At 39.0% G+C, this 25,827-nt stretch overlaps 1 protein-coding gene across 1 annotated transcript in view; it reads right to left on the bottom strand.

Moving 5' to 3' along the window:
* Positions 1 to 25,827, bottom strand: part of RELN (reelin) — a gene marked incomplete at its 5' end in the record, with an annotated part of 251,119 nt that overhangs the window by 41,709 nt on the left and 183,583 nt on the right. The window contains 14 exons of the mRNA XM_066184512.1: positions 2,362 to 2,464; positions 2,544 to 2,715; positions 4,087 to 4,269; positions 6,856 to 6,940; positions 7,762 to 7,939; positions 8,032 to 8,172; positions 9,488 to 9,761; positions 10,002 to 10,190; positions 12,116 to 12,274; positions 13,773 to 13,849; positions 19,176 to 19,383; positions 20,285 to 20,442; positions 23,101 to 23,336; positions 25,424 to 25,624. Of these exons, the coding sequence (XP_066040609.1) occupies positions 2,362 to 2,464; positions 2,544 to 2,715; positions 4,087 to 4,269; positions 6,856 to 6,940; positions 7,762 to 7,939; positions 8,032 to 8,172; positions 9,488 to 9,761; positions 10,002 to 10,190; positions 12,116 to 12,274; positions 13,773 to 13,849; positions 19,176 to 19,383; positions 20,285 to 20,442; positions 23,101 to 23,336; positions 25,424 to 25,624 (2,364 nt within the window). The remainder of the gene's footprint in view (positions 1 to 2,361; positions 2,465 to 2,543; positions 2,716 to 4,086; positions 4,270 to 6,855; positions 6,941 to 7,761; positions 7,940 to 8,031; positions 8,173 to 9,487; positions 9,762 to 10,001; positions 10,191 to 12,115; positions 12,275 to 13,772; positions 13,850 to 19,175; positions 19,384 to 20,284; positions 20,443 to 23,100; positions 23,337 to 25,423; positions 25,625 to 25,827) is intronic.

Here is a 25,827-nt window from a genome sequence, read left to right on the forward strand (position 1 = left end):
CTTCACCTTAGCCAGCCTCCCCCATTTCGTATGGTATGTGTTTAGTCCAGGAAAATGGTGATTTGGGAACCCATTTAACAACAGGGATGATGCACTCAGGACACGCACATGAACAGGAACTCTTGCACATTGCTCTCCTATCCATGAGTATATCACACTATGGGTTATGATAAAATGAATGTGATAAGAAATTCCCAACAACTTCTATCTAGAAAAAGCTGTGAAGTTAATTGGGCAAATCCCAAAGGAGATCTGCTAACATTGCTGGAGTAAATGCACCAGCTCTTGCAGTCCTCTGGCAGGTACTGAAGTAATCACAGCTTCAAGAAAATGTGCATTATTAAAAGCAGAAATATTTTAAAAAAAACCTTTTTGTTAATGCTGTTCTGTTAATTGCTGAACTGCACTATGATCTTCTTTTATGTTACATATTAAAAAAAAAAAGCTTATCACCTCAGTATGTTCAGCTTTCACACTCAATACCTATTTGTTCATGTATAATGGCAAAGCCCTAGAGCATCATAGCTGGATTGGATTTAAAATCAATGCCTTAGTTTGGCAGTGTCAGACTTCTCAGGGTGTGCATTCAAGATTCCTGATATAAAGAACAGTAGAAAAGGCAGAACATGAAAATCAGTTCTACTACTGAAATAAATACAGAATGTTTAATACAGAATCTGAGACAACCAGTGCAAATTAGTCTGTTTTCCTGTTACACTGATATTTAGACTTTATAATTTCAAATTGCTTTTGTAAAAGAAGACAACTCAGTTCTTTACAGAATGACTGTCATATGAAATAATATGTACTGTACTTATCACACAACAAATAAAAAACAATTACTGATGAAATACAAATCCTGCACTAAAACTATGTAAGATATTAATATTTTTATATATCTTTGTAGCAAAAAAAAAGTCTTTGTAGCATGTTGTTCTGTTAAGAAAATCTATTTGTTTCTAAAACACAGTAATACTTAGAACTGTGCATGAATGTTGAAAGTGTATCCTACATTGAATTTTCTTCATCACTCTTCAGTGCACATGAGTCCCATCAACCTACATTTGACTAGAAGGGTTGTCTATTCAACTGGAAGCTTAGAGATGCTTGACCCAATATAGATTTTGACTCTTGAGACACAGAGAGAAGCTTCTCTACTGCATTATGCATAACTCCTTCATTTACACTAATGTTCTCAAAAACGTGACCTGAAAATGATGTTCTTACCACATATGGAAGTAAACATGTAGATTTTATGAGTTAATGCTATCAAGGCTTATGAATATCTTAAAGTGACCTCAAACATTTTTGTTCTACAGGCTGTAATCTATATTTTAGAAGAGAAAATAGTTTGCATTCAATAATTTATTAATCAGTTGCATGACAAATTGAAGAGTGCATGAGTACACAGCGAAACCTAATTTTCTTGGAAAACCCTTAGTATCATTTTAGTAATTTTTATAAACTCATATAATTTGCTGATTAGTATGTAGCTCGTATTAATGCAACAATATGCTACATTGTAGTTAAAAGCAGCCTGGTAACTGTGGCACAGCACTTTTTGTGTCAGATTCTTTTCCAGTTTTTTAATAACAAAATAATGACCTCTCTAAACTAATAAATACTAAATGGTTACTTCCATCAATAGTTGCCCCAACCAATGCACAGTTAAAATTCTAGGATAAATCACAAACACAGTTTAGTTGAGACTCTGTGTTGTCACTGGGGTACCTGTTTCCACTGACTATATGAAACACAAAAATACGCTTCTTATTCACGAACTTTCTTTAACTCCCTAAAATGGGATTACTTCAGGCCACGATAGCCAAAAAACCAGCTTCATCTAGAGCAGGTATGATGTGGGAGAAGCAAAAGGAAGGCAGAAGCTTGTCTCCCTGAGAAAGTACAACAGTGCAGTTCAGCCAGCAGGTAGAAAGAATTATTTTCTAATGTCACAGATGAAGTTGTGGCTCTCCACTGGTCAGCTTGTAGAAATGCTGCACTCTTACCTTGTGAAGTGGCAATTTGGCCCTCATCATATTTTGCTCATCTTCTTGCCTGCCAGTTGTGACTCTCCAATGCGTAGGACATGGACTTTAATGCTATCAGTGCAAGTATGTAGGCATGGACAAAGCAGTAATTTAGGCCACAAAGTAGAAGATTTTGAGGCAGAAATTTCCCTTATCTGTGTATCAAAAGCATCATGATATATTCACATGTGGGAGAGTAATGTCAAATAAATTAGAGGGGAAATTAGACAGGCTTCCCTATTTGGCAATCAGAACAGCTGGGCAAATACACCAGAGCAGAACATAGAAGAACATGAAGCAAAAGGCAAAATAACTTTCTGAGGACAAGTACCTCAAATTGGATGATAGTATTTTCATTCACACTCAGGTCCCTTGTAGTAATGGAGTGCTCTCCAACTTCATTTGAAACAAATACCATAGCTGAATCTTCTTCCCTGAAAATCAAGGAAAGGAGTGCTTTAGACTCAGTTTACAAAGTCACTTTTTTCTACTGTATTGCTGAGAGAATCTTACGGAGCTCTTTTAGATGAATATGGGCAATAAAGCCCAATGTTTCCACCAGGATAGAAAAACCAGTTGTCCTCTTTAGGACCGAAGTCAAAGGTATCCAAAAGGATAATGGGATTCTTTAGGTTATTTCCATCAATAATGAAATCATCAATAATCCAGATTTCTTCTTTTTTGCCTACAAAGAAAACAGAAACATTCCTGTAAAGACTTTACACTAATATTATTAGAGAGCAGCAGCCAGAATTTATGGATTATGTGAAGATAGTGAGTGCTAAAAGTGTGGGATCACCATTTTCACTTTCCATGAAAATAGTTCCCATTCTGCATTGCAGCCTGACCCAATGGAATTAATTTTTATTCCCTAAAATTTATAGAAGTCACAGCAAAACAAAGAGTGAAAAGCAATGGGTGTTGAACAATTATCTTCTATTTAAATCACGTTTACTTTGAAATTCTGTCATTGTCTTCTTCAATTAAGAATCATCTAAATGAGCAGTTGCTACAGAGTCAAAGCAGCTTGAAAGTGCAGTTTCATTCTACATCCTTGCATGCAGCAGCTGGTGTTTGCCTGGGAGAAATTGGTCCATAGAGAAGGAAACTCTGAAACTACTTCTCTCCAATGGATTACATATTCATATATGCCAGAAAATCGGTGTTCTCAAACTGAAGAGGAAGGATTAAATTGACAGATCTTCTGTGTAATGTTTTTTCATTTATCTAAAAGTGTTTGAGTTTATCAGAGAAACGTTTAGATGATTGTTTTAGGCAGGACACATCAGAAGAATGAACTGAAACAGGATTGTCAGGACCAGATTTGAATTTGGTTTTTTTTTTGTTAGGAGTGTGCTAGGAATTTGCCTACATGGAATAAACTGTTGCTGAATCACCATGTCTAAATGCTGGAATTCTTTAGAGCTGTTAATGTCAGTTTCTGCTTGGAACTGTGCTCAGAGTAACTGAGAGCAGAAGAGAGCTTCCTTCAGCCAGCACATCTCCTGTAAGCAGGAGGAATGAGCTGAATTCCTCTTGTGGTTTTCCAGTCTTTTACAATTTAATCAAAAGATTAACTGCTCACTACATACTCTTTCTAAATGGGTTTTTAATGCCTAGTTAATTCTGAGTAAGGTAGGCCCAGTTCCTATTTACGCTTGGGACACTTTTGTATAATTGGAACATCCTAATGGGGCCTCAGTGTAAGTGAGAATCATGTCCATTAAAAATAATGAGAAGAACCCGAGTGAAGTTAACTTTATTGGTATTGCTTGCTCTCCCACTTCCTCCAGGGCCAAAGCTGATGCTTTTCTGCACACAATCCAGGGCTATCAGGTGAAGGTAACTTCACTTTAAAGCATTCAACCGCTTTATAAGGACAGTAAACATAATCCTGCAGTAATTCTAATTGAAGGAGTTCAAACACAAAACCCTCATGATTTAAGAGTCTCTCTAATTGTTCAGCTCAAAAAAAAAAAAAAAAAAAGCACTTTCTTAGAGATGCTGAGCTGTGCAAGCACGGACCTGGATTCCCAGGGGTGTGTCCTTTCCTTACCATTGTTGTAGGGCTGCCAGAGCCTGAACCGCGTTGCGTTGCTTTGGGCTGCGTAGGGCAGAGGAACGTTGATAAAGAGCACGTCTGTAGTCTGGGTGAAGTAAAACTCATCTATCAGGTGCCAGGTGATTCCACCATTGACAGAATATTGCAGCAGGATGGAATGAGACCTCTCAGGGGTGCCTGGAGCATAAAGGACATGGATTTGTGATCATTAAAATCCAGTGTGTTCAAACAAGTATAAATGAAATTATGGCTCTGACATCCACTACAAAGTATGGGCTTCCTTTAACAACAACTTGAGCTTCTGAGATGTTATATACATATTGTACACATATGTCTTTCTGTGCTTTCCCTTGCTTGTCTGCAAAATGCAAATGAAATAGGGCTTAAATTTACATTACTGTTCATTATACATATAATCATAGTTAATTACTTAGATTTGAAACTATCTCAATGTTATACTTTTTTAGATTAGAACACACCAGCTCCTCCTACTACAAACATATTCCAGTAATACAGTATTTATTTGGATGTTTTGTCCAGGTACAGACATTATCATTACTACCTGTAGCACCCACAGATAAAAACACAGTCCCTATCTTCATTAATTTATGAGTCTATGGCTCTCACTGCAGACACTGGGATGAGGAAATTCATGCCCAGAAATTATATAATTGATGGAGAGCACTGAGGATCTTTATTAGCATGTTTTAACACCAACAAAGCAATATTCTGTGCTTTAAGCTTGGTCTAAAAGTCAGTGGAACTGACAGTAAAATTTGCATTTTCTAACTACCATCTCCTCGTATTTTTTTAATTAGAGCATTAAAGAGTAGAAAACAAAAGCTCTTTACAGCCCTAGTTATTAACACATGCTAATTAGAGCCCAGCACTCATTCTTGATGTTGGTTAGCATACACAAGCTCAGCCCCCATCCTGTATTTGGCCTGTGCCTAACTTGCTGTCCAGAAACACCAGTGACCCAGTGAAGGTATCTCTGAACTGAGGTCTCAGTCAGACAAATTTACACTCTCTGCTCCCTTCATGGTGTGGCACAGTGATGGCATATCCCCAAAAACTCAGTCAGGAACCAGAAAAAGGAAAGGACTAAGGGACAGTTTCTTCACCCCTTACTCAGTGTGTGTTACTGTGCAAGCTTTCCCTTGTTCTATTCTTAAATTTACCACATTTTCTGAAACCAGAGTTCCTGATGCACATGTTCCTGCTCCCCTCTGCTCCAGTTCTAAGGATTCAGCCACCAGCTGTGGAGCAGAGCAGGGAAGGGCTGTTTGCAGCCAGGAGCTGATTTCAGCTTATCTGTGGCAATTAACAGTAAACAACACACTGCTTTTAACACTCACAGCTGAGAGATATGCCCAGCTATATCCATTTGTATTCAGCATTAGGAAGCTTGTTGGGACTAAGTCCTGGGTCCAAGAGTAGGGCTAACAAGTAATACAGATTCAATGAGGAGTGATTTCTCCTGGAGTTTCATGGTCTTACTCCTTGCAGGTCAAAATCCAGGCTTGAGCCTTTCGCTATTCCTGCCTTCAGAGAAATATTTTTATTAATTTTATTTTTTAATATTTTTTCAATGATCAGATGAAGAAATATTACCAAGGAATAATTTTGTAAAAGAAGTCTTCACGAAGACTTTGCTTATAAACATGAAATATTTGGTATGTTATCATTTTAGGGCATGTTATGGTTTTGGCTGTTAGAGTTTTCTCTCTTTTTGATAAAGAGCTAAATCCAGTAATAAACACCCCAATATACATGATTAAATGCCCATTAAAGAAAATCAATAATAATTCACAAAGAGCTATATTTTCACTTGTCCAGACACAGATTTGGCTAAGATACTTATTTAGGAAGAAAGAGGGGGTTCAAATCTATTTTCAAGCTGTTGGTAAATGTTGAGTCAGTTAGGGCCTGGTCCCAGAGCACAGAGCTTACCACAGAAACTATGGACACCTTCCTTACCCCAAAGCGAGAGGAGTTTTTCAACATTCAGAGTTCAGCCTGGAAGTGCCAATTCTATCAGAAAATTTGGGGAAAACTTCTGAAATTGCATGGGAGTGGCTCAAACCTTCAAGCAGTTTAGTGGTTCTCCATCATGTCACTTCAGACTTGGATAAAATTATTTTTTAAAGCCAAGGATGGCAGGGCCTTGGAGCAGGGTAAGACTGAATCACTGGCTTAAAAGCCCTTGTGTTGGAGGAACTGTCACAAGTTATTTACAACAACGCATAAAACTTGTCTTGCAAAGTCAGAAATTGAATTATGGAGTTTCAGTTATCTCTAAGATACTTACTAGGCCGTCAAATGGTAAGAGATTTTAATGCAGCAGACTGAAGCTTGAAAATTAAAACCACTGTAGTTTAGTATTAGTCCCTTAAGTAATTTACTGTAGGCACCATTTTATGACAAAAAAAATTGAAGAAATAATTTTTTCCCAACATGGTGGGAAATCTCTATAAAATCTTGAGCTCTTTTGCTCCTTTTCTGCTCAAAGACTTTACTAGGTGTGCTATTTTTGATGATACTACAGTCCACTTTTTCCTTAGGAACTGCGCAGACAGCCTTGTAGGCTGGGAGCAAGGCAGGGATGATGCAAAATTTCAAACAAGCTCCCATATAATCTACCATAAACTGTTGATCACTACCATACACTGATGTTGAAAATATAAATCTGTATTCTTTTCTGTGTTGCTACTATGCACTAATAAAGCTAGAGAAGTGATAGTAAATCAACGGTGATCTTACCTTTGGCAATAAATTTGAATGAAAACTGGATGTACACTGTATTAGTGCAGTCTAGATCTCTTGACACAAGCATTCTCAGTCCTTCCTGCAAACACAGAATATACTATGTGAATATCAGTTCCCATTATTGAGTATGTTCTGCAGCTTAGTGTTGCTTGGATGTTGTCTGCTACTGATTGCAGTAGCAGTAGCAGTCATTCATTCTCAACAAAATTCATTTTGTTAAGAACTGAAAAATTCAGAAAATCTATTTCCTGGCCTTTTGAAAAATGCAATCAACAAAAATAAGTCTTTCAAGAACTAGAAAATATCAAAATGATAGAATTGAGTAAAATACAGGCAAACTACATAAACATTGATTACACACACTACAGCCCTGACTAATTTGTATTATTCAAAATACTAAAAAGCCAATCAGGAGACTTCAAGATGATTGTAATGTATACCATATTTCCAAATAGTTCACTTCAAGAATCTCACTGTAGAGTTTCATTCTTTTCCTTTGGTGGTCAAGGAGGGGTTTATAACACAAACAAAATAATACACAACCAAGAGATGAAACCCATTCGATCATAAAAAAAAAAAAACAACCAAAAAACCAAAACCCAAAAAACTCCAACAACAACAACAACAACACCACCAAAACCAAAAAAACCCCACAACCTAAAAACAAAAACTGTGGAAAACATGATGCATATTTAGGGTGGGAAAAGACAAGAAAAATGAAAATGTCAAATTCTAGCCAAAAGACTTCAACATAAATGTATGGGGCTAACAAAACATTTGCTTTCTATTTTTAACAAAAAAAAAATTGCTTTCTATTTTTAACAAAAAAAAAAAATTGCTTTCTATTTTTAACTCTACTGATTTTCATTCATTTTTTATTCAGAATAAGTAATCTCTGACCCCTTTGAAAATGAGAGCTGTTCCAGACTTGATGGTGTCCCCATTCAGGTTTCCCCTCTCAGCACCGTAGACTTCAGGCCAAAGGTCTGGATGCAAGTTACCATTGAAATCATCCTTCAGGACAGATGGGAGAGGAAGGACAGGGACACAGTATGGACCTCCAAAGCCTCTGTCACACCTAGCAACACATTGGGAAGAAAAGGCATAATCCATCTGGCCTGGATAAAACACATCCTTTCTGTGAAGCAGCTTAAGCAGTTTTCTACTCACATGCAATGACCTGAATCACAGATGCCATGCCCTGAGCACATCCAGGGGCATCCTGTAGCCAGGACCACATTATCAATAGCCCAAGAATCAACTCCAGAGGCATAGTTGTACTGAATCCATCTGAACCGTGTTCTGGGAGAGCTGTTACAAACAAAGGAAATGTATTTCAGGATCTAGAATTCTGATCCAGAAAGCACTAAATACTAATGAAAATCCCACAGACTTCTGAAAAAAAGCATATTAATAAGCATGGCCCACTTATTTTGATAAGATTCATATTCTAATGGAAACTGAAAGCTTAAATTTCTCAGGTTAGTCTTAGACAAAATTCCAGCATATTCTAAAGAAAGGTGCCCAAAGTGATAAACAAGAAGGAACATTTCTGAGACACTTGCTGACCAGCAAAGTGGTTGAGCAGAAATTAGTAGTTCCATTAGCATTTGAGAGATCTGTGTGTTGCTAGCAGAATGGAAACAATACAATTGCATCAGTAAAGTAAGAAGTTATAGAAGTTTATTTATACTAAGTGTTGTGTAAAGATAAAAACAATAGTCATATATGTTCATATCTATCTATATATATATATATAAAAGAATGGATGAATATATATATATATATACACACAAACATGCACATGCATACACACTGCTGTCACTGCTGACTGCCTAGTGATCCTCAAACAAGGAAAGTATTTTGGAGAAAAAAAAGATCTTTGGAAGATGATGTATGGCCCTCTGGAGAGAACTGTGCAATTAGAAACCAAGATGTGAACCCCAGGCCCAGTTTATTTACTGTGTGTCCATTTTTACCACCATATTTTCTGGGTGATGAAATGTCAGAGGTAATGTGTAGGGTGCTCTGAAGAATTACAGAACTACTCAGCAATGGTAAGCAGTGTCATCACTACCTGTCATTCCTAAACTAGAGCATGGTTTTATTTAGAGAGATGGCTGCCAGCACATCTGCCACATCCATTTACAGCCCTGTGATATCCTGAGAAGGTAAGCAGAACTCTCCTGCTGGTCAAAAGGGTGAAGGTGGCATGTCCAGTGACTAACTTGCTGAATGCTGTGATTAACATGCCTGAATGTTGGACGACAACTTAATGTGCAATAACAGAAAACACTACTGTAGGAAAGGATGGATCAGGGTATTTATTCTTGCTTCTTATTGCATAAATGTTAGAAAAGCTGGTTTAGCATTCTTGTTCTTACTATCATAAATTATAGGCAAGACTTAAGAATTCATTCATCAAAGTTGTAACTTCCTTAAGTCCCTATACTTCACATTATAGCTGATGAAATATTTTGAAGGGAAATTTAAAATTCTAGTGGCGTGACAACACACATTTAAAAATTTAAAAGACATGCAGAACATTCCCAAGCTGGAGGATGTTTGTTCTAATTAGATCAGCAAAACCTTTGTCATGCTAAACAGCCAGAAGAGCAGCGCTCACTTGGTTGAGGGTGGGAGGTAGACAGTAACTCTCTTCCAGTTTTGGAATCTTTCTGAAGTGTAGATGGAGCTCTCAGTGTACTGCTGACAGCCGATTGTTGGGGGGACACACTCCTCTGTCACTAGGTGCCAGTCTCTCCCGTTGTTTAGGGAATACTGCAGATGGACACTGTGGGAATTGCTGTATGGTTTGCTGCAACCCATGCTCAGCTCAAACTGCAAGAATGTGGAGGCTGATACGTGGAAGTCCCAAGTCTCAGCATAACGAGGTTTTCCTAGGGAAAGAGAGAAAAACAGCAAATACAACAACAAGAACCAAAGCATATCTTCAGCATATGCTTTCAATACTGTCATTCAAATTTGTTACGTCTATCTTCACCTTTTCCCAGCCTTCTCTTCCCTACAGGTTACTAAATACCTGGATTTGTCTACATCTCCCATCTTGTAAAACTTGATCCTTACATAATTTATAAAATAGACTCATACAAAATGTAACAATGTTTGATGACACATACCAATGTTTTCACTGAACATCAGAGCTGTATCCATAGACAGGCAGTCAATGTCTACTTGACCTCCTTGTATTCTGTACCAGCTGGCTTGTAAATCCACAGTTCCATCAAATTTATCCTGGAAGCCAGTCTGAGAGCTGTCATTCATCCCTATAAGCACATCGTCCAAAGCCCACTGAGCTGAATGCTTCCCTACAAAAACCAGAACCGACAGGTTAGTGGAGTCCCTGTAAGTTGTTTTCAATGCCCATATGCTGTGTTCACTCAGTGAGCAGTGCTCAATCACATAGACTGAGTGCTGTTAAACAAGACTAAAAGATTGCTCAAGGATGCACCTGGACTCTAGAGCATGTTTCTATTACAGATAATCACAGGTATTTCCCTCTTCATTTCTTTAGCTTCAGTGCCTTTGCCATCATGTGCTCTCCCTCTGTTTGGATGACATACTCCCTGAGCCCCTAGATTGGGGATTTTCATTTTATAGGTCACAACCTTCCTGCCATTCCCTACAGCTAAATTGGATAGGCCTCTGTCTAGTTCCCAAAATAGCTTTTGTATGAAAGTGAATAGAACATGAAGGAAAATGCTGAAAGCTCTGCATATAGATAATATTTAGAGAAGTGCTGTTCTCCTTCCTGGAAATCGCTCTCCTCTTGCTCTCCAGCCTACAGGCATTTCACTTTTATCATCTCCAGCCCATTTCTTCAGCCTTCATTTCAATTCACCTTTATACTGGCATGCTGAAAAGAGTATCTTACTGCACAATAACTGCCCTCACAGGAGAGGAAGGCAAGCCTTTACAATAAATTGTGAACTTGCAGCAATGTGCCAGGACTTTTGCCTTGCCACCAAGAGGAACGTGGGTCATGGGTGATAGGGCCACTCTGCACTGAGGAATGGAAGACAGAGGATAGTCCATGAAGGAAGTAACATCTCTAATCAGAACTGGTTGCCACCTCTAGGCGCTGGTGTGGAACTTGATATTTCAACTTCCAGAGATAAAACCTTGCTTATACTAGGAGCCACAGGGCTGCCATCAGTGGTCTTAAGTGATGATCCTCAGCAGGGACAGATGTCATCCAGGTGCCACCAAGGCAACTGTAGGGAGCAGCACGTTGGACATTGCACCATTCACCAATGCAAATGATCATCACAGAATGATGGTCTGTGGTGCACCAGCCATTGCTCAGCATTTTTTACCAGAGAAACTGTCTTCTTAACTAAATCACATCCCTCTTGTCTTATCTATTTTCTTAGCTAGTGAGGACAATTAAGTCCAGCACACATAAGAAAATGTGTGAATAAAAACAGCCATCAAAATGATAAATGATGTCTAAGAAGCTGCATGCTGTAATTACCTGAATATACGCTATGTGCTTTGCTCCTCAAGGAATTGCTGTTGAAATGTACTTTGCTATATTTCTGAATATTGCCTTATATTTCCTGCAGATCCAGGAGCTGCTGCCTTGTGCAAAGGTAAGACTTAATCAGGACACTTTAGTAGTGGTATTGTGCCCCCATGTGAGGTGGGAGCTCTTGCATTCAGCACCAGGGTTTAACTTTCAGTTGAGGATGTGGGAAGTGGCTCAGTGGTTTTGCCAGGGCAGGGGAGCTGGGCTCTGGGACACTAGCAATGGTGGGAGGTGGGGTCCTGGGGTGTGGAGACATTAAAATAGTGAGATGGGAGCCAACAAGTAGGCAGATTCAAGGCCAAGTTGTGCCTACACTTCCAAAACAGAGAAAAAATGTGATGAAGAGTGTAAGCCATTTGGCATCCCAGGTCACTCTATACTCAGGTAGAAACTCTGATCTTATTTAGGCTTTTTTTTTTTAAATGTATTATCCCCCTTCCCTCCTGTTATCTCAGAATCTTTGGTTTAAACATAGCTCTTAAACAATTTTACTCTTAAGCCCACTCATCAGCTTGGTGCTAGAGAAGAAAACCATGGCCATAATGTGACTCAGGAAAGCCCAAACATGCTCTTACAACATCCAACTGTTCAAAATACCATGTTTTTCATGAGCTGAGGTTTCTGCACAACATGTCTATACTGAGTGGCACTGACACGTGGGTTGTGTTAAGCTGCTGAAGGAATTTTCAGGACAGCCTTGCTTACCATGCTGTGGCTGCCACCAGCGGAAGGCGGTGGCAGGGGTCTTGGCCTCCCGGGGCAGGTCTATGGAGACAACCTGGGGCTCCAGGTAGGACATGAAATCCAGCTCTCGCAGCAAACTCCAGGTGATGCCGTTGTCATTTGTGTATTGAACAACAAGGCCTGCATTTAAAATGAGGAAAAGCAGTTAGTGTGACTGTGCAGAGGAAAGAGAGGGGGCAGATCACCCTGTGCTCTGGAGCTGCCAACTCCCACCTGGTGCACAGGCCTTTTGACATGTGCCCCACCTTTAGACAACTCCTAGTCCAGGAGAATTTTTTTGACAAAGTCCTGCTGCAAAGGTGACGTGGGTCACCAGCTGCCACATGCTATCTTGACTGTTTTCACCAAACTCAAAGGATCAAATTTTTTACAGCCTCAGGGAAACTAATGATCATACCACAAAAATGATAGGAATAATGCGTTTCTTCTTTACACAGTATTTATTTCATGTTGGCTATCCTTGTAGTTTGTGTGAAAGACTGAGTTAGAATTCTGATAGCGGGGATTACAATCCTCCTGCTATACATGCAAGCTCACAGCATCCTTGGAAATTAATTATCATAATATTTAGAAAATTTAAGATAGTCTTTGTATCATGCACACAGTATGCCAAATACTAGGACACAACAGAAGCCCAGTAGAGCTCATCCAAAGAGATAATACAAGAAAGAAGCACCTGTGTATATTTCTTCTCTTAAAACTCTTTTATATTGGTCTATATTCAAAGATAATGGATTTTTTTTTTTTTTTGGTGTCTTATACTGGTGCAAATGAGTGGAGAATCAAACCCGTTGTGTAATCTGTGCTGCAAGATGACAGCTTTCCTCAATGAGAAAGTCAATGTAAATGCCAAATATCAGGAAAAAATCCACTGATGTTAAATGCTTTATACTGAGAGGAAAAATATGTTCTCTCATCTCTCATGTCAGTTGCCTGTCTTCACGCAACTAGACCACTTTACATGGGAATGCTGATCCTTCCCAAACACAAGTGTCAGTCCTCCACCACAGTAACTTTAGGTATGTGGGTCAATGAAGAGAGGAGACATCTGGGAGAGATGAATTTATTCACACTAAATGAATTTTCAGCTGCAACTTTAGAACCTTGTGTTTTGGGCAAATCATGCATAAGCTTGTTTTGGCAGGCAATTTTTTATTAGACCCACTGGTGTAGTTGAGAAGATGAACAAGTTCTCAGGTACACACTTTTCTTCAGGTCAGAAATAGAGTTTGATCACTTTATCCTGAACTTGAATTTCATTCCTTTTATTTCAGACCTTATGAAAAGTCCTGTGGACTCATAAATTTACCTGTTTTCTAGTACTATCAAATAGTTTAATACAAGCTATTACACCTTGCTTTGTAAATGTTGTCTTTCTTAGACCATCACAGCTCCCACAGTTACTCCTACAGATGGATCACCATTAGGTTTGGTGTAACTAACTATAACTGGAAATATCCATCAAAAGTAAATAGCTTTCTCCAACACTTATGAAAACTGAGGAGATAACTGATTTTTGTTTAAAAAAAAATCTTGATTTTGTAAAGGCAGCAAAAGGCAAAAACACTGCCGAAGTTGTGAAATGAAAAAGGCTTTTTATAAAGAAAAGGGGCTTTACCTTCATTCCTGGCTCTTGGTCTGTTGCAGGAGTTACCAACAGTCTTGCTTCCAAGTTGTACATAAAACTGAACTAGCCTTTTAAAAAACACAGGATAGAAAAGAAGCGCAATCATATGATGGCACCAAATCAGTCAGGATAATTTGTATTTCTTAACTAATGGCATTTTCAGTTAGGTCATTATTCATGGCTTATTGATTAGGCAATATTCCCAGAGAAACCAAACATGGGTATGGTAAATAGTGAAGGACCCAAGAGAGAAGAAAGTGATGTAGTTTATTAATCTTGTGCCTAATAAATGTGTTTTTGAGTGGGTTTGAGAAGTTAGCAGTTCCTTCTTACACAAAAGTTGCAACATCTCCAAAACAGACAAAGCTGTTCCTTACATCAGATCTTACCATGGCCTATTGTAACCAGAAATTGGGTGAAGCTTTAAAATACATCATTAGAGTTGTAATAAAATTATTATATCCTCCTAAACCACCAATCCTTTTTATATCCTAAAATTCTTGATGTAAACAATTTTCAGTGAAGTGAGTTCATCAAACATTTTGTGAAGTAAACCGTTTGATTTTGAAACTATACATTATGATTTCATTGGATATTCTCTTGTTCTCACATGATGAAGTGGTGAAGAAAAATGTTCCCGAGCTGCTTTTCTTGCAACCTACCCCGTAGTCAGTGCTTTTATCACTTCCCTACCTTCTCTTATTCCTTTCTACTGTAAACCACGACAACTGTTGCACCTGAGTCTCTGCATGAACATATTTCCATGTCTTCAATTTTTCCGAAAACTACTTTCTGCAACCCTTGTAATGCCACAAAACTCCTCGAGAGAGGATTGCTGGTTTTATTGACAGAATTTTGGATTAGTCTGGAACATCCCTATTTAGCAATATTTGAATTAAGTATTATTCCATCCTTGTGCTCAAAAATATTGTTAGTTTTTTCCCCCCCAGCCTGCAGCAATGTCATAGTATCCCTGCTGAGCTTTTGTTTACTATTGTGACTCTGTGGTTTTAGAGTAGTTTACATTTTCTCCTAGATACACACTATTGTGCTATATAACAACAATTAATTTCAATTAATGTCCTGCTGCTCACTCCCCAAATTTCACTGCATGTCTCAGGGATTCATCTGAGTCTTACTGGTTCATAACTAAGGTAAAGAGCATTGAGATGACTTAAGAATGCCATCACCCCCTAATCTACACATTCTTCGCAGGTTGTCTCCATTGCACACCAAAAACAGCACCTGAGCAGAGCAGAGAATCTGGACTTAACCTCACAATGAGATTTTGCACGTTGCAAGTTGGCAGTGCCATTCTCCTCCTCGTTTCCTGGCCAATTTTTAAATTAGGATGATAGAAAAGCAGGCTTCATTAATTCTATTGCATGTAGATAACATATTTCTTTAAAAAATAAATTTTGACATGTATTTTTGCCACTCAAATAATTCTCAACAAGGACAACTCTTTTTGCTTAAGAGGATTTGGTCCTAATTTGTAGTATTTTTGGTAAAATCACAGACAAGCTATGTGACTACAGCCAGAGCCAGTAAAATGCAAACAGGACTCCAATTTCCCTCAACCACTGTTACATACACAATATCATAATCGTCCTCTAAATCCAGGTTCTAAATCCAGCCACATTCCAGTTCTGTTATCAAAATCTGTGTCTACTGTCTGAGATGTTTTGTGTATCCATAGGGCCTAGGATAAGCCAGAATATCCTCATCAATCTCATTGCTAAGATAACCCCATAGATATCTCTAGACAGTTGGGCTCACAGTACTACACCATTTAGCCAGGTAGGTTCTATTTGTTTGCTGCAGCTCAGTTGTTGGAGACAGTATTAAGGCAATAAAACTCTAGACAGAAACATCAGAGGTGAATAGATTTACAGTCCTGTGATGAAATTCTATTATTCTTGCCAAATGTGAAGATTGCTAAAAAGCAGAACCAAAGAACAAAAACCCTTTCTGCAGAAGGGTGAATCAGCCCATCTGATCTCTAAGTGTCTGACCCAGAACAGCTCCCTGGGATGGTTGCACAATCATTAGCAATGGAGTCTGTAAAGCAGATGGGAGCCAAGTCAGCTAACAAGCCAGATGTCACCATTTGGAAAAAAATATATGTATATTCCATGGTCTTTATCTAGATGCCAGGTAGGCACTGTGTGCAAATGCTCCCACTGAACAGATAGTTAAGAGTGTCATAAGGGACAGGCCATCAAAATGGGAGGCAGCAGCTCATCAGCAACCAAAATGCATCCATGTAGTACATTGTCAGCCAGAAGGATGGAAATACTGCTGGTGAAATTGTACCCTTGGTGTGTTGGGTTATTCAATAGGGAAGGAGTGGAGACACTCCAGGGTGTTTCTGAAGCATAAGACAAAAACTGGTCTGGGTGAAATGAACTTTGACACTTACAGCTCTCTTAGTGCTATGTGACATTCTAATAGCTGGGGAAAAAATGTGTAGTCAATCATAAAAGGAATAAAAAGGCAATAGGACAAACAAAGCTGAGATTATAATACCACTTAATGTATATACTAAATTTTGGGTGGTTTTTTTTTATAGTCATTGGCTCCCAGGCACAAGCTTTAGGTAAGCAGCACCACACACCTCAGGCTGACAAATCTCAACCCCTTTGGAGCAGAGCAAACCAGGGACACCAAGCCTCCATGGACCATGCTCTGCTGGGAAGAGAAGGGTGAAAGGGAAAAATGGTCTTTGTACTTAAAAAAAAAAGAAAAACAATCTGTATATTCCTTACATAAAATTCACACTTCACATTCAAAAAGCTGTAACTGATGATAGGGAACATGCATATGTACATCTGCAGGAATTCAGAATGAAAATAAAAATTTAGTGTCTTGCAATATTTTTCAATTTTTCTATCAGGCTCTTCCATGCATGATTTAACAAAACAAGATCTTAAAAGGTCTGGGAAAACACTATTAACCCGAAAAATAAGCAGCTTAAAAATCTACTGCAGGAGTTCAGCCTTCCTATTCACAACCTTCAATCCACATATCTAACAGTATGTCTTTCAAGGCATATTTTCCTGCTGTTTACTCAGTCACCAAAACCCCCCAATGAAAAAACTCTCGCAAAAATAAAAGAAAACTGTGCAGGGGCTAAGATGACCCTTAATAAGATAACTGAATTCTATGCAAGGCATTACTGAATGCAAAAAGTAATACCAAAATGGGAAAAAGTACTTCCCTTTAATCTCCCTTTCAAATGACATTAATTTTAACTCCAATAGTGAAAAAAAAATTCTAGGCTGAGGAATTATTTTCTTTTTAGTATATGGGCCTTTCAGTTAACCCTTCACACTCTCACAAATTTTGTGTGCCTTTGCTTCTAGAAGAAAAGACAGAGTTAATGTTACAGATGGCCTCAAACATTTAAGTGGGATGCATCTGTTCAGAGCGAGGTGTCTGAAGCTGAATGTCTAAGTTATACATGGCCAACTCAGGCTGCCTTATAGTTAATGAAAGAAAGAAATACGTTTTTGCAGAAGACAAAGCACCGGCCTCTCCTAGCTGCTCTATTAGGATGAGTCGTGTTGCCCTTTTGAAGCAGCTATTCTCTCCTCTGAGCACAAAAGCAGCCTGGGCTAAGTGCTGCAGGATAAAGAGTCCATGTTCTGGTCAGGCAGCATCAGGTGGCTACTACCTTTTAGCACACACTGAAGAAAGAAAAAATCCATGTTAGTCTCATTTGCGTTTGAGATGACCACTATGTTCTGTCCAGCAAACAGTCCAGGGATGTGGCTTCGAGCTTGAATTGCTCAAGGGAGTTAACCTGCTCACTGTGATGCTTACAAAAAAAAAAAAAATAATGCTGATTTATTTTGACATAACAATCAGTTGCAGCAGGAGAGCAGTTCACATTGTGAGTATGTGGTCAGAAGAGAGATTGTAGTTGCTCTTACCAAGTGTCTCTCTGGCCATTTATGTTTTTGAGGCAGTTTTAAGACACAAGATAACCATATTCTTGTGCAAAACAGAAGCAGTGGTATATTAAAAACATCAAGAAAGAGCATTGCTCAGAATTTCAAAACTTCTTTTGGCTTTTAAAATGGTTCAAATTTGCAAAAATAGAAAGCTATGTCTACGAATATCTGGCATTAAAAGTGGTTTCCAAGTAATATTAAAACTAAAGGGAATATTTTTCTTTATAAAAAGATTTCCCCATGAAAGAAGGAATAACTCAAAAATACTGTTTTGAATGCAGACTTCTTGAGGAAGTAGTCTAGACTCCTCTCAGTATAATGCTTCCCAGGATTAATAACACAGGATTTGAAGACAGTGGAATTGAAGTGCTCACACCTTCCCAGAATTCCAGGGCAAACATGTACTTGTCCAAAGCATATTTGTCGAACAATTAATTAGCTTAATTAATAACTAATTTACATAATCATATAACTATGACGCATATTTGTCAGACATGCAGGGGACAGAAGAAAGGCAGCTGGTGCAGTGCTGTGCAGTGCCAGGGAGCAGCTGAGGATTCCCCCACACTGTCCTACAGAGCCCTGCTTGCCCGAGCTGGAGAGTAATCACAGTAACCTCCGGCCAGTCTTTGCTGAGTGAAGTCACAAATTCAATAATGGAGCAAATCATGGCACTACTCACTCTCAGAGCAGTATTTGTTAGGAGAAATATCTTTATTAAGCTAACTGCCAAAATTGTATGGTGCTCAAGGTTTCAGGTGCCTAATCTCTCATGAGACTGGACAAAGCAGCAGCCAACTCCAAGCTAAACAGTGGTTAGAATTAACAGCCCCTTGTTCATCCTAATTACATTAATCAGCTAGGCAATTTGAGAGAAGAGGATAATTGCTACTAATGTAGCAGGATTCAGTACCAGCCGGGAGAGAGGTGAAGGCTTGTTAGCCTCTTGGCTATGCAGAAACAATTCAGATTCCATTCCTTTGCACTTCTGACAAGTGGAGTAATTCACAACATCTGGCAAGTAAACAACAGCTTCTTGCTATGCTGTCCTCATGCTGTAATTCATCACAGTCAGAGGAAAAGGAGCTTTTCTCCTCAGCTATGGGCAGAGGCTTAGGTTTTGTGCATTCTCAAGACCATGTCTTCTGCCTCAGAATACAATGCAAACTATCTTCTCAAAAAGATAGAGAGCTAATATTTTATTTTATTTTATTTTTTATGCTATTCCGCTCTTTCTAACCTAAGTATTCTCTTTCAAGAAAAGGAAATACTACACCAGAATGAACAAAAAAGTATTTTTCTATCTTTCAGAGTTCTTGTACAGGTTATGACTACCATAAAAAAAAATTACCTGCCTTCTCATATCCACACTTGCAACAGGACAGAACAGAGAACATGAATACACAGGCAATTGTGAGAAGCAGCACTGAGCACTGACCTGATATTTGTGGTGTCCAGGGGAACAGTCCTTGCCTCCCTTTTGCCAGGTCCATTGAAGTACAGAGATTTTCCATCGCTGAGCACACCACAGCCTGTCCCAACCTGACCTCCTGTTATCTTGTACCAGAGAGGGCTTAGCTTCCTCTCAAACCTGTCGAACATCTCACTGTGATTAGGCACATTAGACACACAGGTTCCATGTGATGCTTCAAGAAAAAAAAAAAAGAGGAAGACGCTTTGGTGAAACTGTGTTGGACAGAGTAAGGGTCACATACAGTACACTGGCACATGGTTCTGTTGCATCTGTATGTGACAAAGCATCAGGCTTTTCTAAGAAAATGCCCTGATGACTGGATTGTACCTTTTTAAACCCACTTTACAAATTTCTGTAGGAAGAATAAGTCCTCTTCCTCTAAACCCTAAGATGGCTTATTTCACTAAGTGAAAAACAGACAAGCTTTCTGTTGATAAGGCATTTTTTGCAAACAGAAAAATATTATCCTTCTATTTAATTTTAAACAAATTGAACAAAAGATGTTAGCTTATTGCTTTGTTGGTTGAGGGTTGAAAAGACTGCAGTGTGCAACTAGTTGTGTCAATCATTTTTTCTTCACAGGGTTTGCATTTTGTTTTTTTTTCAATTTCAGCATAAAAGCCCCTGAAACCACAAGTGAGCAGAATTTTCCACAGAAGGGCTTGTCAGAACATATGTTCCCTCCTGGTCCCATGCCATCTGATGGCCAGGGGACTCAAAAATGGCAACAATTCTTTTGAAGATGATCCAAAGGCTTTTAAGCAGACTTTTCAGTTTATAATATTTTATTTTGTTTTCTCTTTTATTGCAAGTCCCTTCCCATTCATACAGATGGTGATGTTCAAAGATTGTGGTTGCCAGAAACATCAACGGTGTCCGCTGCCTTCAGCTGCTCTGCTTTGCCTGTGCCGAATTTAATTTAACAAAACAAGAAAGATTCCTCTTGGCAGCCCATGCAATGTATGTCATCATATATTTCTCCAGAATATTGGAGAGGAAAAACAAGATGCCAGGTTTCCAGGTTTAACTCAGCCAGTGCTTACAGTAATCCCGGGTGAGGAGGTCTGTCTTACCTGTGTAGCCCAGGTCACAGAAGCAGACCCCCGAGACGCAGTCCCCGTGGCCGCTGCAGTAGTTGGGGCAGGGCTCGGAGATGTAGACGCCGTCCAAGCCGAAAGGAGGAACACTCTTGTGGGAGCTGCTCTCCTGGATCCAGCGGAATCGGGTCTTACTGCAGAGAAAAAACAACAGTGTTGCTGCTTCTGGCTTCAGTAGCTACTGCTCCTTGGTTAAGATTAAAAGGACATTTTACCAAATCAGCCATTTGCAAATAGGATGCCTGGATTTCTGTCATGCTGCATTTGTGCAGCACTGCTTAGGGATATTTCCTCCAGACTTTTTGGCTGCATTTTGACCTCCTCTGTTTCTCTGGCCTGTATCCATCAGTGTGAGGCAAAGAACAAATACATGTTTTTAGCAATAACAGTGAATGATGTGACTTTGAAGATGCTTTTTACTACTCAGTCCAACTTGAACTTCTAATTACATATCAAAATCACAGAACTTCATTTCTTACAGTATTTTTGAAAGGAACTCAGTCATGGCAGCAATTATTATGGCAGAGTTTATTATGGCATTGTACAATTTTGAGTAAAAACCCTTTAAGGTATTTGGATACAAGAAAAAAAGCCACTTTCTAAATAGAACAGCAATTGACTCTTCAATCCCAAAGTTAAACATCCTGATGGTGAGATGGAGATATGGTAGACCTGGTAAAACATGGATGAAGGAATAAGCAAGTGATATCACTAATAACTTATTTAATGCTGCTGAGCTGATACAGCTGGCCCAGAGACAGTCCATCAGTTCATACTCTGAAAGCCTAGTCCCCTAATTTAATGGCAGGGTCTTCTGACATGCCCTTTCTTGGAATGGTTGCAGATTCCTCCATTGGGTGGGGATGCCCCTAAAGATTAATCCTTGAGGGTGAGCAAGAAATTTGCCCATGGTCATTGTATGGGTGAGTAACATCAATCTCTACTTAATAATTGTTTTTGCTAGCTTTAATACAATTGCTTTGATACAATTTCTTCAATGTTACTTCATAGTGCACTATATTATAATAGCTGTTACAGCTCTAATACTGCATAATAAATAATTCTGATTAAGATCTTCTTGTCTAATTGTTATCATAATAAATCATAAATAAACATATTTATATAAATATACCTAGTTTGCCATCCCTAATCCTGGAGGATAAAGTTGTGTAAAGGTTCCATTACACCTGTATAATCCTTTAGACATAAACCACTGACAAAGTCTAGGGCTAAGATTGGATCCAGCTGCCCCCAGGTTCCTCTCTGAGAAGGAGTTTTAGAAAGTAGTGGGGTCCTTTCTTGACATCATGACTCAGTGGGAGGGTTTCTTTAATAAACCTTGTCTGGAAGCTCCCACTCTGCCCACAACTCTGACTCACTGCATAGGAAACTTGTTGAAGAAAAAATATTTTGGTTACTAATTTCCAGTCTTTAACTTTTAGCTGAATGATTTTACACGAGCTCCAGAGAGGGGAACAGACTTAAAATGTCATTGCCAATATAATGGATAAACTAACATCCTCCTTGTTACTCTGCCTAAAAAATCCTAAACCTATTGCTTTTTCTTTTTTGCTGTGCACTGGGATTTGGTAGGTAGGCGATCATCATGCTCATGCTCAGTACCAAAAAATGAAATGGGGTGCTTTCTGGTTAACCCATCAACCATGATTTCTTAAGTGGCCCCCAATAAACGCAGTTCTCAACACGCTAAGACACTCATTGCAGTCACAATACTTATATTTTTAATGTATTAGCATGAGCTTCTTATTCCTGATCACATTACTGAACATAATGCCAAACAGATTGCTGCTATTGATTCTGCCCTGCTTGTTTTGGGTAAATCAAATCAGCTGGTGTCAGATCTGTGCAATTTGGCACCTGCTTTTATTGGCTAATTACTGAAGAAAGGACAAACTTGTTATGGTACACACTGCTATTTCAAATCCTTGCAGCAGAGGCACTGGTCCCCCTGCTACAAAATATGCCACACACTCAAATGGGATTAAGGATGAGGGAGAAGGATGGGTCAGAAACCCAGAGGGAGCACTAGAGAAGCTGTGAGAGGGTGAGAGGCAGGAGACAGGAGGACATGACCAGGGGCCTGGTGGGGTGGTTGTGCTGCCAGCATTTGGTGCATCCAACAAATCAGATAGGGGTTCTCTACTGATGGAGTAAGACAAGAGAGTAAGGAGAGTGAGAAACTTCTGCCAAATCCAGATAAGACTGAGAAAACCCTCCTGATTTCAAGGATTATTTGTGTCTTCTGCCATTTGATGTTTTCTCACTTGTATTAATCTGATGCTGAGGTTGTGCTACAGACAGGCACAACTACCATTCTTCCCTTCTTTGCCTCTAGCTGTCCAGCTGCCTTCAGTGACACAGCACATCACACATCAGCTCAAATACCTTGCTAAGGTTTCTTTGCCCAGTGGTAACTAAAATTAATCCTGTTCAAATAGGTTATTTAATTCATGTAACTTATTACTCTCTTGCTGTTGCCTCTGACCTAGCTGACATGGATAAAGACAATAAAGGGAATAATGTCAGATTAAAAAGTGCTGGGTTCCTTGCTGCTTTGTAATTTAATTATTTATCACAGACCAATCTGACACCTTTAAAATGGAAAATTCTCACTGCTTAGGCAGCATAGTATGTTTTCCCCAGATCTGCCATATTTTAACACTGCTTTTATTCACAGCTTTGCAACTTCTTCCTTATGTACCATTCTAGAAGCAGCTAAATCAGCTAATCCACGGGTCCCACTGGCATCGCTGGTTTACAACGCACCGTACCTGGCTGCCAGCGACCTGGGGATAACAATAGTAACTCTGGTCCAGTCCTCGAAGTCTCCCGTGTGGTACACGGAGGGCTCGCTGAGCTCGCGGGAGCTGCCCTCGCAGCCCTTGGTGCCCGGGGAGGCGGGGTAGCAGCCCTCCTTCACCAGCGACCAGAACAGCCCAGCGTCGTGGGAGTACTGCAGCAGGACGGGGGCAGAGCTGCTGTACTGGTTGGTGCAACCAATGTTCAGCTGAAAAGGAGCAGAGAGATGATACAAAGGGATACAGAAATGATACAAAGAAACCCGCACTGTTATTAGAAGTTATTGCCTGCAAACCACCTTGGACTTTTTGCGCTGGGAAGCTTAACGCTCTGAGCACTTGTCGTGATCCCTGCGGGCAGACAGTGACTGATGCTTGGAGTGTTTCCTACATGGAAATATGACATTTCTTAGTAAAAATTCCCACTATTCCTTCATTATGGTAGCTGAGCTCAGCCCGCAAAAAGGTGCAAAGAACTTTCCAAGAGTCTCTGAGCATAGCAAGTCCCAAACAGCAAACCCTGTGCAGGCACCTGCATGCCCAGGAGTGGAAAGAGCTGTATCCTCTGGGATCCATCCCATCTGCAGACCAGTGTTCCCAGAGGATCAGCCTGACTCCCAGGTTAGCCCTAACCACAGCCTTGTCACTGGCCTTGCAGGAATGACGTCTGGGAGTTGGCACTGCACTTTGAGCCCCCAGAATAGAGTAAAATTTGGATTAAGAAGAAAAATGCGTATCAAAATGTGAAATAAGAATGCAGGCAAGACCAAAATCAACTGCTGATTTGAAGTTTCAGTTTCATTCCTCAAGCTATCAGAAAAATATTAGTTTTCATTATTTTATTGCAGAAATTCTACTTGAGCTGCAGAATGTAAAATGTAAAACAAAATCATTCATGTAAAATGAAATAATTCTAACAAATTACTGTCTTTGAGCTTATCAATGCAAAATTATTCCAGTCTGTTATTTAAAATGGAAATTTCACACACTCACGAAAGCATGCAAATAGGACTAACACATTTATGTACAGGCTGAAAAGCTTTCGAAAAAAGTATAAATTCAGTCCTTAAATAATAAGCTTTATAAAGAACTCACTGTTCTGAGACACATTCTTATGTTTTGTGTAGTTATGTTACATTGTCAAGTGCTTCAGTGATAGAAGGCGTATGAAACATTTCTAAGTATTGCTTTTTTTTTAAACCCAGACAATTTTTAAATTTCTGTTGATCATCAAACCTAGAGAATGGAGACATAGTCACTGAAGTACAGGAAGGCAGTAAAGAGGCAAATAGCATCTTTTCCAGGCTAAATGGTATTTATATATTGAGATATCCTTGGGTTTTAGACAGTTTAAAGTTTAAACTACATGCAGTACTCACAAGAAAATTGTACTGAAATCCCTCAGTTTGTATAGCATTTTATTAGCATATCTTTTAGTTGAAATTAGATTAATTTACAAATCCCAGTATTTCTAACGAACTTTCCTATTTATAGAACTGTGGGAATTATATTTGAAAAGCTGCCTGTAAACATCTGATCTTTTTAATAATTCCACTTGTAAATTATTCAGTGTCTGTATCCACCAATTATGTAAGGACCATGTATTTGTGGGGAGCTCATTAAAATTGCATTGCAACCAACTTCCAGAATTCACCAATGGGATTTCATTATAAACTCAATAAAATTTTGATTAGGGTTCAGAAACAAGAGCTTGTCAAAGCAAATACACTTTCTTTGGAGCCCATATTCTGATGTATTGTCAGACCACTGAAATTTTTGTAAGCTCTTTAAAGAAGAAAATGCTAATTGGAGCCTATATTCATTGACACAATAAAAGTAAATTATATAAAAAACCCACACTGGAGTACAGAGCAGCTTGTAAGTCCTTAAATAGTTTTAAATACAAAAAATGTACCCAAACCACATTGGAGCTTTTGTACTCACAGAGTCCCAGACGGGATAAATCCCTTTTTTGCTTGACAGTGCAGTAGCATTTCCTAGTACTGACTTGAATATAATGACAGTCACTTCAACCCACTTCTGAAACATGCTGAAGAACAAAAAGCTTTAAAACTTCTCTAGAGGGGTAAAAATGCTTTCCTGCACCATGGTTTTGGCTATTCTTCTAGAAAGTAGGATGGCATTTTATTCTGTATGGGTTCGTACTTGTGCTCTTCACATCTTTTTACACTATTGTCTAATTTATCACCTTCGTTTGAATTGTGGCCCCAGTGGCATCTTGCAAGTTTTGGCTAAGGGCAGTTTTACTGACATTCAGATTATGTTTAAGGAATACCTTGAACTGCAGGACGTATCCAGGCTTTAGAGTTAAATCTCGAGTCACTGCAAACCGGTCTCCATCTGATTTACCGAAGAGCATGGCAGAGGGGGTGGCAGAGCAGAAACTTTCATTTTTGGTCATCCCTTCGTTGGCCAGCATTAACCATACACTCATTTGGTTCATAGGGTAATCAAATGCTGGCTTTTCATAAAAGTTCTGTTAGAAATGAAAATGAAAGCCAGAGGTATTATCACCTTGCAGTATGACTTCAGAATAATTCCCCAAATGATGAACTTTCAAATTCAGCAATTTTTTTCCTGTAGTTTTCAAAAAATTTGAATTTCCAGAAGTTCAGTCTTGACTTTTTGCTGAGATACATCATTAAATCCTCTGTCACAAAGTTTAGGAGCCTGACAATT

This window comes from Chamaea fasciata, unplaced genomic scaffold (assembly GCF_029207755.1).
Source record: "Chamaea fasciata isolate MVZ Bird 193981 ecotype frontalis unplaced genomic scaffold, bChaFas1.0.hap1 SCAF_5, whole genome shotgun sequence".
In the NCBI taxonomy this organism is placed as follows: domain Eukaryota; kingdom Metazoa; phylum Chordata; class Aves; order Passeriformes; family Sylviidae; genus Chamaea; species Chamaea fasciata.